This window comes from Trachinotus anak, unplaced genomic scaffold (assembly GCF_046630095.1).
Source record: "Trachinotus anak isolate AG129_WGS33_773 ecotype Australia unplaced genomic scaffold, CSIRO_AGI_Tana_v1 ptg000002l, whole genome shotgun sequence".
Taxonomy (NCBI): Eukaryota; Metazoa; Chordata; class Actinopteri; order Carangiformes; family Carangidae; genus Trachinotus; species Trachinotus anak.
Window position 1 is genome coordinate 28,848,984 of NW_027273853.1, and position 16,986 is coordinate 28,865,969.

Here is a 16,986-nt window from a genome sequence, read left to right on the forward strand (position 1 = left end):
TTCACAGTATTAATATAGAACCTAGACCTGCTTTATAATCACAAACACATGGACATCTACCTTTAGACTGGATGGAGCTTTAAAGGTTTATATCAAGAATTAACATTATGACAGGTGAGAAATTAATTATTAATATCTTTAATTACTAGTTATCTTTGTACATAATCAAAAGGCAATTGTTGATATCTACAATTACAGTTATGGCTACTGATTAAATGTTAAAATGGTCTGCCATGGTGTGTGTGTGTGTGTGTGTGTGTGTGTGTGTGTGTGTGTACACCTTCCACAGGGCCAGGACCAGTAAGGCCAGTAGCAGCAGGCCTCCCAGGGAGCTTCCCAGTATGATCCAGAAAGGGACAATGTAATCCTCGTCCTTCCTCAGCTCCAGGATTATCTGCAGTTACAGCACCAATAACAAACATCAGCTCCGACTGTTCAACCCGATCAATGATCTGATGAGGAGGAAACAGCTCAGGCCCGGTGGTTCAGGGACAGTTCATCTAGTTCGCCATGAAACCTTTATGATCTGAACTGACTTCAGGTTTGTGTCAGTAGTTGTGATGCCCGAGGTCCACACAGGAGGGGACAAAATAACAGGAACATAGAATCAATGTGCTTCACTTCTTGTTAACTGTCACATGACCAGAGTCAGTGGAGACTGTCTCAGTAAACAGCATCAGCTCAACACATAGACAGACATAACGTATTACACTATAAACTATAATCACAATATTCCAGACAGTTCAGGGAAATTAACACATAAAGCTGTTATGTGAAAAAGCTGATGTTACTTTAAAGACATTTACAACAGAAGAATTAAGGACAAATTTAAAGAGACAATGGTTAAGTCTTTCACATAAAATCAAATATTAAAAAAAGTTTATATATAGAGTATCTACAGATTTAGAGCAAATCTGAAACAAGAAAACATAAAAACTACATTAAAAACTGGAGCGTCAGCATCAATAAGTTACATCAGCTTCTCCAGCAGAGACTGAGCGTTAGAGGCTCCACAGGTGCAGGAATTCTGCAGTGAAGGCCTCAGACTGAAAGACGATCCTGTTATTTTGTCCACCTCTGCACATGGTTAATGACAGTGATGGAGCAGAAGTGACTGTGAGGATGATTCCTGACAGCAGAGGGCAGCAGCTCCATATCTACTGCAGCCGTCCGTTTCAGAAGATGGTCAGAATAATTAGATAAAGTAAATGAATAAGGAAGTTGCTGTGATGATGAATTTATTTAATTTATTGAATTATTTTAATGTCTTTTTTCTACTTGTTTAATTCTTTCATGTTTTCTTATTTCAACATTTCAGTCCTGTTTGTTTTCATGCTCAACATATCGTCCATGTGTTAGAAATAAAGTTGGTTTTAAAAAAACAGTCCGTGTTTGTCTTTTCCTAAGTCCTTATGACCTCTCCTTCATATCTTCCCTTGACCTCGTGATGTAAAGAGAAATCAGTTGCCGCCCCTCCCAGCAGGTGGGACTGATCACTGATACCATCTACATGTCCCACACTAACTTGTGTGTTTCGTAGTGTTAGTTAAACAAACTAAATCTACTTTAAACCTGATTATTTGTGTTTGTCTCTCTTTTCTTGAGTTGAGCTGGTTCATGACAGTTTCTCTGTGTATTAGTCATTTAGTCTTGAACCAGTTTATTATTGAGACACATATTTGAACAGAGGTCCAGTTACTCTCAGTGCTGGGGCTGCAGCAGGTGTTTCTTTAAACACCCCCCAGAGACATGTCGGTGTTTTCATTGTATTTATGGTCCTGTCCCGTGTCGGTGAGGAGCAGCTCAGTGAGAGTATTTATGGGTTTGGCTGCACAATGAGACAAGAACATCGTGACCATCACAAGATAATCTTTCAGTTGACATGAGCATTAGAAATGTTTAGTGAAGAGAAGCAGAAACCTGTGAGGTCACATGGTGAGTGAGAGTCGTACCTGTCTGACAGGTCTGTCCTCCTGGAGGAACATGGGACTGGATGCGTCCAGCTGGATGGAGGCAGTGGTGAGTAACTCCAGAGACCTGAAGCTCACCTGAAACAGTGATGAATATGAAAGACTATGAAAACGGTCAAGGCTTCGTGTAAGATCCTGGATGAAACATGAGACGCGTGTAGTTTCTCTGAAGAGAAAGAGCTTTGAGTTCTGCTCATGCACAGATCAGCCACAGCTGAACCAGTTAATACACTGTGGCTGATCACTGTGTTGCCAAAAACCTGCTGAAGGTTCACAGAGTAACTTTACATTTCGAGCATGTCAGGTTTTGTTCAGTGAGTTGTTCTGTGGACTCACAGCGAGCAGAGCGGGAAGCTGGAGTCTTCCTCTGAGCGTCACCTTCACCTCTCTGGAGGCCGGCAGGTTCAGTCTGCACTGGACCGCCATGCTCGCACTGTTACTGTGGTTCTACACACACACACACACACACAAAATAAAAAGCACGTCTCTTTAACACAGACTGATTCTTCGTTTCTTGAGCCTCCTGACTCTGTGTGAGACGCTGTTGCTCTTACCAGCTGTGACAGTGGAGACAGGTCCTCAGCTGTCACCTGATTGGTCGTTCTGAGTTGAGGTAGCATGCAGAGGGAGCCTTCTACCTGCTGAGAGGGTCAGGTGTGACTGAGTTATGATACAGCCTGTGTAAACTGAAACTGACTCATCCTGTCAGCACCATACATCTACAGATCTTCTTGATGTAGCTTTGAACATTCATTTCTCTGCTCTATATTTTACTGTCCTTGTCAAAGATGTTTCCTGTGCTACCTGTTCGATGCTGTAGTCTGTGATGTTCACCAGCTGGTTGCCCTGCCTGGTCACGGCCCAGATATCAGCTCTGAACAGGACGTCGTGCACCGAGAAGATGCCCAGGTTCTGGATCTGCATGTCCACAGGACAGGAACACAATGAAAACAGATTAGAAAACACATCCCAGAGGTCGGCCGTCTGCACGCACGTGGTGCACAAAGTGACTCTGTTTGTGCAACTCACATTATATGTGAGGTTGAAGGTGGGTGAGCTGCCGTCTGGCTGGTCCAAGGATGAAGAGGAGGAAGAGGAGTTTGCTTTGATTTCAAAACGAGGAGGGTTAGGGTCTCTGTCAGGAGACCAGAGGAGGAAGAGGAAGAGTTTAACACGTGTGATGAAACAAACAAAACTTCCCTCTGTTCCCATGTTTCAGCATCTTTAAAAACCAGCTTCATCCAAAACGTATCTGCAGTGCAGCTGGTGTGAGCTGACTGTTCATATTTGTACAGTAACTGCTCAGCTACTTAGAGACCAACATCAAATAAAAGTTAATACTGAATGTCTGTTTACAGCAGTAAAATCAGCAGGAAAACATGGACATATTGTTGAATGTGAAAAAAACAGCTGATTATATGTAAATAGAGGATTTTTCATCTATAATTTCAAATTCAACGACAGGATGTGTGTGTCATAAAATGCAGAATGCTCCTTTAACCAAAATATTTGATGATTTATGAACAGTTTTAGCAGAAGGGTCAAAAAAATTACAGTGATGCAATCTCCTCTCAGTCACCTGGTGAAGAGGAGTTCAGTTTGGTATTTCAGAGGGAGGAAGATGTCATTGTCGTTGTCATCTGGATACCCCTCCTCACCCTCACTGGTTCACACACAAACACACACACTGGTCAGAACACTGCGCTGAACTGGAGTCACCAGGTTTGTACCATGACACAAATATTCTTTAGGCCGTAACCTAAAGTCAACCCCCGCCTAATCCTAACACACCTGATTATACCTGCCCATACAGAAAAGCCATATATGTTACCAATTATTATCCTCCTCAACAACCCCTGGGGATCCCCAACAAAAATTATTAATATTTAAAATTATTTTCACTATAATTTGGTCCATAAGTAACACAATGACAGAATGTTTGACATTTTGGTCTTGGGTTTCATAATATAAGCAGAAATGGTTGGTCAAAGGTCTGATTTGTGTCAGTTTAGGCTCCTTGATGTAAACAATGATCTTGGCATCAGCCTCACCTGCTGGTTGCCATGGTCACCCGCACGTGATCCAGGAAGACGGAGCGGCTGAACTCAAACTCCAGACGGAAAGACACCTGGAGGGAGGAGAGCAGGTCACTTTAGGACTGAAACTATCACCTCACAGCTCAACGTCCAGCTATGAATACTGTTCAACCTGCTGCTCTTTGACAATCGGCTCTCATCAGTTCATAATGTTCTGAACGTTCTAACAGACAGAACATTCTGTTAGGTCCATCATCCCTTGGATCCATGTGAATGGTTCTGTTTTTGTGGCTCCACAGATCCGTCACGGTCCCTGATGGTCTCTGTGAGCAGACTGAAGCCGAGCCTCCGGCTGCATCTCACCTGATCCAGCAGACGAAGCCTTGTTAACAGGAAGCCGAAAATAATCTGCGCCGCAATCTGGACCAATAAACTGGACTTTATCCAGAGAGGCATCTGTGAAGCGGGGCCCTCGGGGGCCGCACAGTGAAGGGCTGGGCCGTGATCATGTTTACAGGGACGCTCATTAGACTAATGAAGGATTTCAGTCAGTGGAAACGTATTCCTGCTCTCTTTAATCACTATCATTAGTCTAACAGCTGTATGATGGTCTAATTACACCTGTTTTACTGCACTGATGTTTCACTTCCATCACGTTTATCATCTGATCTTCTGCATGTTGTCGCCTTTGATGAGTTATATCAGGAAAGTTTCCATCCTCTGATGAAAATGACTTCATTTCCACACCTGAGTCGATACCTCACAGTCACAAAGTGGAATGTCAGATGTTACGGTAAAAGACAGCGACGCACCCCCACCCTCTGTCTCCTCAGTTTAAACAGCTGTCCAGCTGTTAGGCTTCACTACACCGTCAGACTCCTGCCGTCACTGTCTCTGTGATCCCTGTAAACCTGAGAGTCAAGTGATGTTCACACCTGACAACATATTACAGATCAGAAGGGAAATGCTCCAATCACTCTGAGCACACAGCCTGTTGTTATTATTATCATTATTATTATTATTATCATTATTATTATCATCATCATTAGTGCTGGGTTCTTGACAGAGGAGGTATAAGGAGTATTACTGGTTACATTAGCAGTATATCAGTGGTACAGGTGTATGATCGACAGGGTTTTCAGTGGTAGTATTTCACTAGTACAGGGGTACAGACACCACCACCTACCTGGGACAAGGACTTCATGAAGGGAGCGCTGATGTTACAGAACCTCTGACTGGCTAGTCTGTCCTCAGAGAAGCACTCAATCTGAATGTCTGATTGGTCCTGCGGGGAAGAGGAAGAGTGTGACACTTCAGTTCATTGGCCTCGAGGTCTTTTAACAGCTTCAAATCACCAGGATTTATTTGAAAATAAAGATTTTTTTAATGTGAATAATTGAATTCAAGATTTATGATAGTTTATATATATAAAGTACAACCTAGAGGAAAACTGTAGATGTGTTTCACTACAGTTGTGAAGGTCGTCCTCATCACTGTTTATTTCCTTCCACTTTTCAGGATCCTCCAGTGTAGCAAAACAAATACGATCCCTCACTGGCTTCCCACCCACAAACACTTAGGGTCAAAATACCCCAAAAATGCACGAAATATCCCAGAGTCCAGAGATGTAGTTGCCCAGATATTTCAAACTATGACGCATATATGATGAAATAACAGACTGGAAATGCTCTGATCACCGTATTGTAAGGTGTCATATCAAGAAATCTCCAGATATGATCCAGATTCCTGGGGTTCTGGTGCAGTGACAGAGCATTTCTGAGCTGAGGATTCTGTCAGCAACAGTTGTCAGTAACAGCAACTCACCAGCGAAAGTTTTTATCTGTCCAAATGTTAGAGATGCTCCACCTGCAAGTCGCCTACAGTTCTTGCCTAAAAGTTTTCTCCTGGCTGCCTATTATGACCCTGTATGGCCCCATTTTTACACTGTGTTCCCATCTGTCAGAGGATTGTTCCACACAAAGAGCCAAGCTGATAAATATAATGGAACAGTAAGAGCTAGACGTGGGTTGGAAAATGTCACATTATGTCTGATTAAAGAAAGTGGAGAACAACACCTTGACAATGAGGCTGGAGAAGAGCAGGTTGGAGGAGGTGGAGATGTGGAGAACGGCTCCATATGCGTTCTCTCCCTGGTTCTCCAGTCGAGCGAACACCACCATCCTCCTCCGCCCGGTCTCCACCACGAACACCGACCTCAGCGACGCCCCCTCCTGGCTGCAGAGCGACCAGGCTGCTCGGTCCCTCGAGCGGCAGAACTGCCTTAAAGCAAAACACAGGAACTATGATCTGAGTGGTGGGGTCTGATGGCGATGTGTGTTCATGAAGACCAGGGCTCACTCACTGAACGTCCATCAGGTCAGTGTGACTGTGGAGGATGAGGTCGGGGACGCAGGTGTCCTCCTGCTCACAGCCGTTCCAGAAGGGAAGCTAAAGCAAGAGACAAGGATCATTACATTTCTCCTCCGAGCACTTTATCACGGCAGAACATCACGGTTCAACAGCCGGGAGGACCTGATGATGGCGCTGGATGAAAGGTTAGAGGATCACAAAAGTTATTGAGATTCATTAGCATCAGGCTTCATCCTCTTGGGAACATGAAAGTCTGAACCAAAGTTTCACATCACAATCCATCCGATACTTGTTGAGACATCCTACTAAAAACCCCAAATGTTGACCTCACGGTGGCACAGGGGAAAAGTCATGGATCACTGGATCACCATGGTGGAGAGGGTTCATCCTCTGGGCACCATGAATATCTGGACCATAGCTGTTGAGACATTTCATTCTGGACCAAAATGACGAAACAGAGTGGCCGTGTCTGAAGCTGTGACGTATCTGCAGCAGCATGTGTGTGTTTCAGACAGATTTCTCTTCGCCACAGTGAGACCACATAGTCGCACATCTGGAGCTCAACACAAACCCAGCGACAAACACTGAGACACACATGTGACATCAGGTGAAGCTCACCTCGGCCCTCACGGTGCTCGGCCAGTCGGGGTCCAACACCGGCCCCTCGTCTGGGTTCTGTACCCCCGTCTCCAGGACAACCGCAATGGGCCGTCCGTAATCTGACGTCTCCTGTTTTAGAGAGACGGTCAGGTGTGAGTGACGATGGTGTGTCCAGGGATTCACTGGAGGTTTTGGTCACTGGACATTAGGATTTATGTGTTTGTGTGTGTGTGTGTGTGTGTGTGTGTGTGTGTGTGTGTGTGTGTGAGATCGTTCTGACCTGGACAGAGAAGCCGAGGCGTTGGCAGCTCTGACCTCCAGCCTGCAGAGACAGACTCCTCGGCTGCTGTCGGTCTGATTCGTCCAGCACGGCTCGTGGGGGGAAACGCCTCTCATCTAACACCAGGCTGTACCACCCAGCTGGGAGAGGAAGAAGAGGAGGAGGAGGAGGAGGAGTGAGAATGAGAGCTTAAAGAGAGGCAACCCCATCCAGCTTTGTCCCGCTCATATGCAGCAGAGAGACTGTAAATACATACAGAACAGACTCCAGGTCTTTCAGGTGACGTGAAAGAAAGTGACGTCACCTCGTGCTCATTAGTGCAAACTGCACTTGTTATTTTTCCAAATGTTGCACAAGTTTTATGAAAAGTTGGCAAAATAAAACCTGAATCAGTAAATGTTTCCATCGACTGTTGTTATATGAACATGTTTAATAAGACAACGTAACCAAGCACCAGGAACATTAATACATTCTTATTCTTTGCTTCCAACTTTGCTTCTATGTTGTTTTAATGCACCGAGATGTTGCCGTGACATATAAAATATTCATCACTGGTCATTTTCTTCTTCACTGTTTGATCTGTAACTCACAGTGGAGGAAGACAAAAAGATCGGCTGTGATCAGGTGCAGCTGCGTTAACGTCAGTGGAGAGACCTGAGAGCTGAAAGGTGTGAGGACGGATGCAGAGGTTGCTCTGTTTCGGCCTGACAGGTGAGAACGTTAGCAGGCAGGTATTGGTGTCACATTTGTGTGTAACGTAAAATGCTCTAGTCTGCTGAGATGTTATGTTGGTGTGATGTTAGCTGCGTAGCAGCAGAGTCATCCTCTCTGCATGTTAGCTTAGTTTAGCAGCAGCAGCTGTAGCCACAGTTTGAGGTCTTGTTTTTTGCTCTGTACCTTGGTAAGTGTTCGCGAATGGTTTTAATAATTAACCAAATATTTGCAGTTTGCTTTTTGCCACTTTTTGCCCATACAGGATGTTCACTCTTCCATGATACCATGAACACATCCACATGTGTCTATGTGAGCAGTCCTCGGACCTGAACAACCATCTACCCTCTGATTCGACCCATAGGAGTGTCTTCTCAAAGAGCAGCCCTACATCATTACTACAACCACTCGATGTCGCCTAGCAACAGAACCTAACTATGGGTCTTAATAACCTGCTGCTCGTCTTTTCACCTTCGTGTAGATGTGGCAGTGCATTTATGATGTTTGTCTAACAGAAGCAGTACGTGGCATATCAGTAAATTGCACACGGGACCAGATATACAGTAAACATACGCAGTTGCGTTCCTAATTACTTTTGTATGGGATAATAACTTCTTCTTTGTTATTGTAATAGAGTGCTGCATTTCCTGCTTCCTCATGAGCTGTTGGATGCTGTTGCTGAGTGTAACTGCAGAGCTCATTCTCATCTGTTTAACAACTGAAGTTGGGCTTTGATTTATGAGTGCACAGAGAGCTGAGGTAAGCTGCCTCAGTCCAGCCCAGTTCACATTCAGAACGCCACGTCTGCACAGCGTCTAACCAACTGGAAGCAGAATCCGAGCAAAACCTTGAAACAAAGGTTCAGATTTTTGTCAGCCATGTCTCCTGAAACACTGAAGCATGTTTGTTTGATGTCATGTGGTGAGTGTGCATGTAACTTTGCCTCTATATGTGTGTGTTTCTTCGTGTGCGTGTCTAATCCAGTCCAGATGAGTGGGGGAAAATGAGGAGGTGATTGAGAGAAAGAGGAGAGGAAGGTATGAAATGATGGAGGGAGGAGGAGTGACACGGTGGCTGACTGGTGTTAGCATGTTAGCGAGGTTTCCATGCAGCTGGCCTGGCACATCTGCAGCCAATTACACAGAGACACGACAACAGTGCGGCTTCACAAAACACTGTGGCGAGGAACAGACCACGACAAGACTTTCCACATACAGGCGGTCAGAAAGCACCAAACATCTGGGTGGTTCTGATGCTCTCGTCACAAATGTCCACACAGCTGGAAGAGCAGACAGATGTTACCATCTGCAGGACCGAAATCTATCCAGACGAGGTTAAATATTCACACCAATCATTCACACTGTTTACCTTCAGTTTACCTTCAGTTTAACTCCAGTTTAACTCCAGTTTACCTTCAGTTTAAGTCCATCTTAACTCCAGTTCAGCTCTAGTTTAATGGCCTGCTACAACAACAAACTGTTACTGAGCAGTTTGGAGTTTAATGCTTTGCTCAAAGGCACATTAACAGTAGTTTCTAGGTGCAGGAGACAGAGCAAGGGCCCAGTCACACCATGACTGGCCGAGTGAAACCAGTTCCAGCATGATCTCATAATAAAGCCTCACAAAAAGAGTAAACACACTCTCAAACACAGAGGAGCTGTTGTCATTGTGAACAATTTTTCTCCTCTGGCACAAATTAGGTTTGAGTCCAAATCTGAGGTCAGTTGTCTAACCTCACTTGTTTAATGATTACATTTTTCCTCATGAAAGCTTAATGTTTGCAGGGAAAATGAAGAACAATGAATGAGTGTGGATCCAACTGAAGGAAGGGCAGCGACCAATAAGAGCCACAGAAGAGTGAAAAACACACTCTCCTAAAAAATCAAAAATCATGACTGGATTAACTCAGTTAGTGCCAACAATGAGCCTGACACCATATCCCCTGATCTGTCAGTGGGTATGTACCATGTCACCTGTCATGTACCTGAAGCTCTTGGCTTGAGCTTCAGCCATTGTTACATGGACAAGACAACAGGTTACAATACAACCACCAGCACTAGTTCTTCAGGGCTAGCTAGTTAGCATGCTAACTTCAGTAGAAGAAAAGAAATGATAGAAACAGAATCAAAACAAACAGCTGCTAATGCTAACGTTAGCTACGTAGCAATAACAAAACTCAAAAATAGTTCCTTTAACTGTCTGCTACCAGGAGCACAGGGGGTCTCTGACTGACACTGACTTATTTCTGCACATCAGAGTTTCCTTGAGCAAGACACCAAAGCCCAAATGGTTTGTACTAATCACATTGTAGGCATCAATATTTGTTCATGCTGTGGGAACTCTGGTCCCATCTGGGGACAAAAAGCAGGTCCCCACATGGTAACATAATTGGGTTTGTCACTACAAGCAACCTTTCTCATTTCTGTTATATCTGCTTCAAACATCAAAGCATGGTGGTAAAAAGCAAGTTCACAAATATTCCTCAGATCTTAGTCAACTGGTAAAATCCTCAAAGAAACATGAGCTCACCACCTGACAAACTGCTGAATGTTATCAATTACTTCCTACATATTTCATTCTTTATAGTCTCCAGAATTATTGAATGGATAAATGGTGAGTCCTGACTTCTGTCACTTTTAATTATTAAAGTAATATTTAAAAGTATAATTTAAGAGTTATATTTATTTAATGTTATATTTATTTATGATTATTTATGATCCTGACCTGCCTGAACTCAACATGGGCTGCAGGTGTCTAACAACCTGACTGTTGACCTCCTCACTGCTTAAACTGCATAAATGTGTAGTTTCTGTGACATAAAATCCCAGATCCATGGAGAAACTGGTTTGTGAACATTGTGCCTTCCACCTACCAACATCAGCCGTGGTCTTCGTTCTGGTCTTCGTCCTGGAGTCCAGACTCAGACAGACAATGACCGACATGCAGGTGACCTCCTTCCCTCCTCGACGGCAGTCCTTGTTAAAGATGTTGACCTTCTCAGGTTCAAAGGTCAGTTTGGCCTGAATCCGGACCACACCACGAGACCTGGAGGGAGGGAGCATGGAGTCATCAGTGTGTGTGTGTGTGTGTGTGTGTGGGGGGGGTGGGGGCTAAATGCTAAAATAAGCATGCTAACATGCTCTTACTGACAATGCTAACATGCTTATGTTTGGCTGGTGCAGCATTTACCATATTCACAATCTTAGCATGTTAGCATGCTAATATTTGCTAATTAGAAGTGAACACAAAGTACAGCTGAGGCTGATAAGTTCTGCAGGTATCTGATCGTAAACTAAAGTACTGGACAAATGATGATGGTGCCAGAGGAAAAGTCAGAGGACCATCAGAGTTATTACAGTTTCTCTTCTTACAGCAACACATTTAATAGATGCAGAGATATTTCAGTGAAAACTAAAAGTCTCATGGTTGTATTAGAAGTCAGGGGACCAACAACATCAGTAGAATGAATCCTCAGGGGAACATGATTATCTGTACAAAATTCCTGCCAATAGTGGTTGAGATATCACCGTCCCTGGAGCCGCGCTGTTAACATGACTAAAAAGACAAGGCTGTGTGTGTGTGTGTGTGTGTGTGTGTGACAGTCTGACCAGATGATGACAGCAGCTCCCAGCGCTCCCACTGCGAGGTCAATCAGCCCGTCTGCATTGACGTCCACAACACCATGAAGACTTTGTCCAAAATACTGCAGACCTGCAGAAAAACCAGCTGCAGAGATTCGCTGCAGAGACAGACACAGACAGACGATTACCACTGAATATTCATGCTTCCTGCTGAAATCCCTTTAATTTGGCTCATCATCTGTCACCTGTCTGTACTGGTGTTGGATGGTTTTGTCCTGGCCATAAAAGACATAGACCGCCCCCTGGTGGTCGTCCTCCAGTGGGGCTCCGACCACAAGCTCCCTGAAGCCGTCTCCGTTCATGTCAGGTATCTGGGTCAGTGCCGAACCCAGACGGGAGTTCTGAGAGCGGTCAGACATCTCCAGCGCCCCCTGCAGGACAAAAGATGTCTGGAGGGGGAAAGTTTAGTTTAGTTTTCTCTTTCTCTTCCTTCTGCCAGGATCAGTGTGGGTTAACCAATATTGCCTGTGTGTGTGATAGTGTGTTTGTACCTGTGGTGTAACAGAGTAGATGTAAACTTTCCCTCTCTCCCAGCCCTGACTGTAGAACATGGGTGCTGCCACCAGGAGAACGTCAGTCTGTCCGTCTCCATCTACGTCCATCGATAACAGCTCACTGCCGAAATATGACCCGATCTGGAAGAGAACACAGCACAGTCTGAGCCAGACCCCACTTCACTCTGTGATTTCAGGCATGTTTACGGTTGTTGTGGTTCTTGATACGTTGGCGTTGTCCTCAATAAAGTTTGGCTGTTGCCACAAAATGAGATCAGTGCCCCTTCGATGCACACGCTGAAAACTGTGGATAATGCATCATGCAACCAAAGTGTGACAAATGAGCAACCCTCTTGGTTGTGTGAGAACAGATTTCAGTCTGACTCCAAACAGAGTGAACTACAGCAGTGATATTACAACTCCACCACATTTCAACGCCCCGTTACAGTTTCTTGTCAGTGTGCATGGGTTTTGTCGTAGTAACAGGATGCATCACTAAATGGTTCCAGTTGAACAAATTGGACTTAAGGACAGAACCGTGTTGCATAACTTCCTCCCAATGCACCACAGAAGAAGAAGTGTAGTACTTGTGTGTGGAGCAGATTGGATAAAATTGTAGTTTTTCAGGAGTGTTGACACACACTGATGCTGAGAAACAAGACACTGCTGTACTCCCAGCTCCCTACACCACCACCTCATGGTCCAGAAAATGTTCCTGTTACCAGTGGTTGCCATGAATCTCTATCTGGATGCGTCTGGTTTTACTATTCCCCTGTTGCCAGGGGAATAGCTGGGATCATCATGGAGACGGCCATGTGTCCTACACGTGTGGATACATACAAAGGAATAATATCTACATGTTTGTTTGTACATAGGTGTGTGTGAGAGACCTGCTCTCCCAGCAGTGCCTGCAGGATGGTCAGGTTTCCGGTGTTCTTCAGGGTGAAGACGATGACCTTCCCCGTGTGGTTGAACCTCGGAGCTCCGGCCACATAGAGCTGAGAGCCACGAGACGAAATGAGAGAACCGACGGAGTAACCTGGAACCAGACAGGACAGAGAAATAGACCAGTGGGAGTCACACACCCAGATTTCAGCCGGTGACTGTCATGACGACTCTTAAGAATATTCATGGTCTGCAAAGGATGAACCCAAATTATTTTGATGATTCCCAGACCTTCCCTTTGGCACCACCATCGGGCTACAGTTCCCACTTGTAGATGAGAACATCAAAATCAAATATCTTACGTTACCACTGAATTTGCAGAGCACATTCATGTTCTCCAGTGGATCAACCTTTTTGATTTTAATGACTGTATGGCCTTTCCTCTGGTGCTTACTCCTGTTCTTCCATCATCCGTGTGTTATTTGATTTAATGTGCTGTGTAATGACCACTGCAGCCTGTAGGGGGCACTAGCAGGTGAGGCATACACCACCACCTCTTTACGGAACTTTTTACAGTTTAACTGTCGAAAAATTCAAGTATTAAAGTCAAAAAGACACCAGCTACAAATATAAGAATGGAGATAAATAAAGTTCAGGTGCTATAGTTTTACATGTTGTTACCCAGATAAGCTCCATGGTTCTTCAGCTCCTCCGGAAACTCGTCCTTATAGGAGGACTTTGGAGGGACAATCTTTCCATGTTTAGTTTCTTTCAGCACAGCACCGTTCCAGTCGTAGGCCCCCACTGCCCCTAGCAGAACACCATCCTGGAGGAAAGACGTGGATTCATATGGAGATCACTGTATTTATTCATTTATTTTGTACTGGCCATTGCACTTTAAGCCTAATGTTTCAGGACAAAGACAACAGCAGGACATCTTTATTGTCGAGGGTCCATCAGTCCAGTCACTGGTGAGCACTGACACTTCTGCAATATGTAATTCCAAACGTTTTGGTGCTCACGTGAGCTGTGTACTGTGGTTGCCAGGCTGACTGGACGTGGTTTTCCATCATGCAGCTTGAGTAACAGCACAGTTCCCAATTACACAGTTTTACCATCTGAAAGCTGAGATGAAAAGTGATGTACTTTCTTTAGTATTTACCTGAGGAAACTCATGAGTCTGACTGTCATATTACTTGTACTATTACAAATGTACCAGGAGAAAATTGAAAGTCTAAGTCTGAAGGAAAACCAGTCATGGTGACTGACAGTAGTTCACTGAACCTGATGTGTTTATTGATCTTCTCTGAGTTCAACCAGCAGCTCAATGATGGGCGGTCTACGTCTCTTATGGACAACATAAATGATGAACCAAACTAAAGGTTTGAACGCATCCTGAGTTCGTTCCTGTTTGAGCTCAGACAGCAGATCAAGTCTTTCAGGTCCTAAAACCTAAATCCAAATGCAGTTAAAAATGACTCCTCCTGCTTTTAATGAGGAGACTTGGCTGAGTTCGAGCATCCCTTTCGTGCTGCAGACCTCTTGTCTCTGCTCAGAGTTCGTTTCCACCAGAGGAGGGAGGAGGAAACAATGAAAAACTTTTGAAAATAATCAATTTCCGAACTGAAGTCTCAGCAGCTTCAGTATCAGTCGAATCCTCTCAACACGTGTGTGCAGTTAGTGACACACTCAGATGAACTCTCAGGGTCGTAAAGTCCAGATATGAAAGTTATTAACTCGCTGAGTCATTGTCTCTAAGGGCCAATGAGCAGAGGACCACAGTGAATGACCAAATCCTTGGCGACAGCAGCGCCACAAAGCATCCTGCCTGCAGGATCTGAGCTGACGCGGGATCTGCAGATTCACTGTTGATCACTGCTGTAATCCTGCAGGAGGAGAGGAGGACGGTTTCCCTGCAGAAGGACTCGGTCAGAGACGACGCTGTTTTCCACATCAGTGTGTGACTGTGACCTGATTTAACATTTTTACCTTTTAATCCCAAAACTGACAAGAAGGAAACTCTTTGTGTGTGTGTGTGTGTGTGTGTGTGTGTGTGTGTGTGACAGTCTGCTGTCCCATGTGTTCCTGAAGGTATTAATGTGTGTGAGAGGGTTTTGTTGGCAACTCTGTGCTAAGGAAAACCATCTGCTCTGTGTTACACATAGAAAGTTTCCACGACACCATCTTCACTCCCTGACACTGGAATTCAGTCAAATACGATTTTCCCTGGACGAGAAACAATAGAAATATTTCCAGAGGCTTCTCATTCTGCAGTTTGAGTTGTCTGTCAGAACCAGAACCAGACTGATACTGGACGTTTGAGAGTGATACCAACACTAACATTTGAGAATTTGATCTTTTGTCTGCTGAGTTTCTGTTGGAATCAGAATCCATAAAATACAAAACTCTGTCCAGTCTTCTGTTGATTTTACTGGACTGGAGAAAACTGGAGGTTCCTCCATAAATGTTCCCAAATCAGCTAGAAACCTAAACCTGCCAAGTCCCTAATTTTTACAATAAAATGTAGATGAGGCTATTTTCCAGCAGTAATTTGAGGAAAATTATCCAGGACAGACAGATCTAACTAATCCAAATCCCTTTAACAGAGCAGCTTCCTAATCCATTCTTAGTTTGAATTAAAGGTTCTGCAAACAAGATTTTTAAACAGTAATACAGCAGCAAATTACCATTTCCTATGTAATGTGAGTGCACGTGAGTTCCTCCTGTTAAACAATTGGTCCTCTCCATGTTTACAAACACACAGGCTCCACCCACAGGTGAGATGAGGTGTGCAGTGTGCAGCATTCAGGTGAAAGTGACCTTCCAGAATTTTCTCCACTGAAGAAGAAACCACGTTTTCATCTACAAAGTCTCCAACAAAGAAACAGATGAGGCCAGAGCACATAGGGCCAGTGCTTTTTAAAGTTTACTGGCTCCATCAGTGTCTTTACTGGCTCGCTGAGTAACTTTACTGGCTCCATCAGTGTCATTCATGCAGCTGGTCCCAGTGGATCAGTCCAAGGCTGAATTTCTTTCTTTCTTTGAATGTGGATCCAGTCCTGGTCTGTCTGTACTGAGATGGAGAACCCTATGAGCTGCTAAAGACATGTCACATCTGTTTTCATTAGTGATTGGCTGCAGTAGCATGATAACGTGTGTGGCCAATGTTGTTATTGCGAGTTGGCTAACAGTTAGCATTGCTGTAGAGCATATCACAGTGGGACAGCACAGCAGCAGCCCATTGTACATGAATGTGAATGTAACTGTGAGCTACTCACTTTGACTAAATGTGAGGAGAAACCAGCCTGAGCCATCTGCAGACCGAACCCCCGACCCTGACTGTTGGTTCCTGTAAGAAAGACACACAGCACAGACTGAGCTTCACACAGACAGACGGTCCTCCTGCCGCCATCATCATCCTCATCATCCATCATCTCCTTCACTACTGGTCCCACTGAGAATCAACCACCCACTTTAGATCATACATTACAGTGTACAATAATTGTTTTACCAGTGACAAAAGTCAAAGTCATATTAGAAGCCAAACTAAAGAGTTTTTCTCAGGATTTTGTACTTTAGAGACAAAGATAAGGAGCCATTGCTGCTTCTGCTGAATGTTGAATAGTTTGTAACATTTTAGCCATAAAAATTCAATAAACCAAAACTTTTTAAAGGCCCTTGATGCTTATTTCAGGAAAAAGGAAGTTCAAAGATGTTTTGTGTCAGCAGACCTTCCAGAGTGAAAATCCTCTCTCCCAGAGCATCCACGATGTCCTTCAGCGCCGACTCGTCCGTCACATTGAAGAAGTGTTTCTCATCCGGGTCACTGGCAATGAACTTGATTTCTTTGAGAAAGGCTTCAGGATTGATTCCTCGACGGTTGTAATAACCCAGGACCTGAGGAGGAAACCCAGGAGAGAGGGTTGTACTTTTTACAGGGTTTTTTAACAGAAAGTTTTTTCAATAAGCACAAGATAGAAAGGACGAAGTCTGAGAGGT

At 44.3% G+C, this 16,986-nt stretch overlaps 1 protein-coding gene across 1 annotated transcript in view; it reads right to left on the reverse strand.

Annotated features, from left to right (window-relative positions):
* Positions 1 to 16,986, reverse strand: part of itga11b (integrin, alpha 11b) — a 33,872-nt gene that overhangs the window by 2,026 nt on the left and 14,860 nt on the right. Inside the window, exons 9-29 of the mRNA XM_071460906.1 lie at positions 16,719 to 16,884; positions 16,266 to 16,336; positions 13,669 to 13,813; positions 12,993 to 13,141; positions 12,100 to 12,243; positions 11,794 to 11,997; positions 11,576 to 11,706; positions 10,840 to 11,012; positions 7,257 to 7,396; positions 6,995 to 7,105; positions 6,369 to 6,454; positions 6,082 to 6,286; positions 5,193 to 5,291; positions 4,022 to 4,098; positions 3,550 to 3,633; positions 3,000 to 3,105; positions 2,775 to 2,888; positions 2,525 to 2,611; positions 2,307 to 2,417; positions 1,953 to 2,048; positions 281 to 394 (exon numbers count right to left, since the gene is read on the reverse strand). Of these exons, the coding sequence (XP_071317007.1) occupies positions 281 to 394; positions 1,953 to 2,048; positions 2,307 to 2,417; positions 2,525 to 2,611; positions 2,775 to 2,888; positions 3,000 to 3,105; positions 3,550 to 3,633; positions 4,022 to 4,098; positions 5,193 to 5,291; positions 6,082 to 6,286; positions 6,369 to 6,454; positions 6,995 to 7,105; positions 7,257 to 7,396; positions 10,840 to 11,012; positions 11,576 to 11,706; positions 11,794 to 11,997; positions 12,100 to 12,243; positions 12,993 to 13,141; positions 13,669 to 13,813; positions 16,266 to 16,336; positions 16,719 to 16,884 (2,613 nt within the window). The remainder of the gene's footprint in view (positions 1 to 280; positions 395 to 1,952; positions 2,049 to 2,306; positions 2,418 to 2,524; positions 2,612 to 2,774; positions 2,889 to 2,999; positions 3,106 to 3,549; positions 3,634 to 4,021; positions 4,099 to 5,192; positions 5,292 to 6,081; positions 6,287 to 6,368; positions 6,455 to 6,994; positions 7,106 to 7,256; positions 7,397 to 10,839; positions 11,013 to 11,575; positions 11,707 to 11,793; positions 11,998 to 12,099; positions 12,244 to 12,992; positions 13,142 to 13,668; positions 13,814 to 16,265; positions 16,337 to 16,718; positions 16,885 to 16,986) is intronic.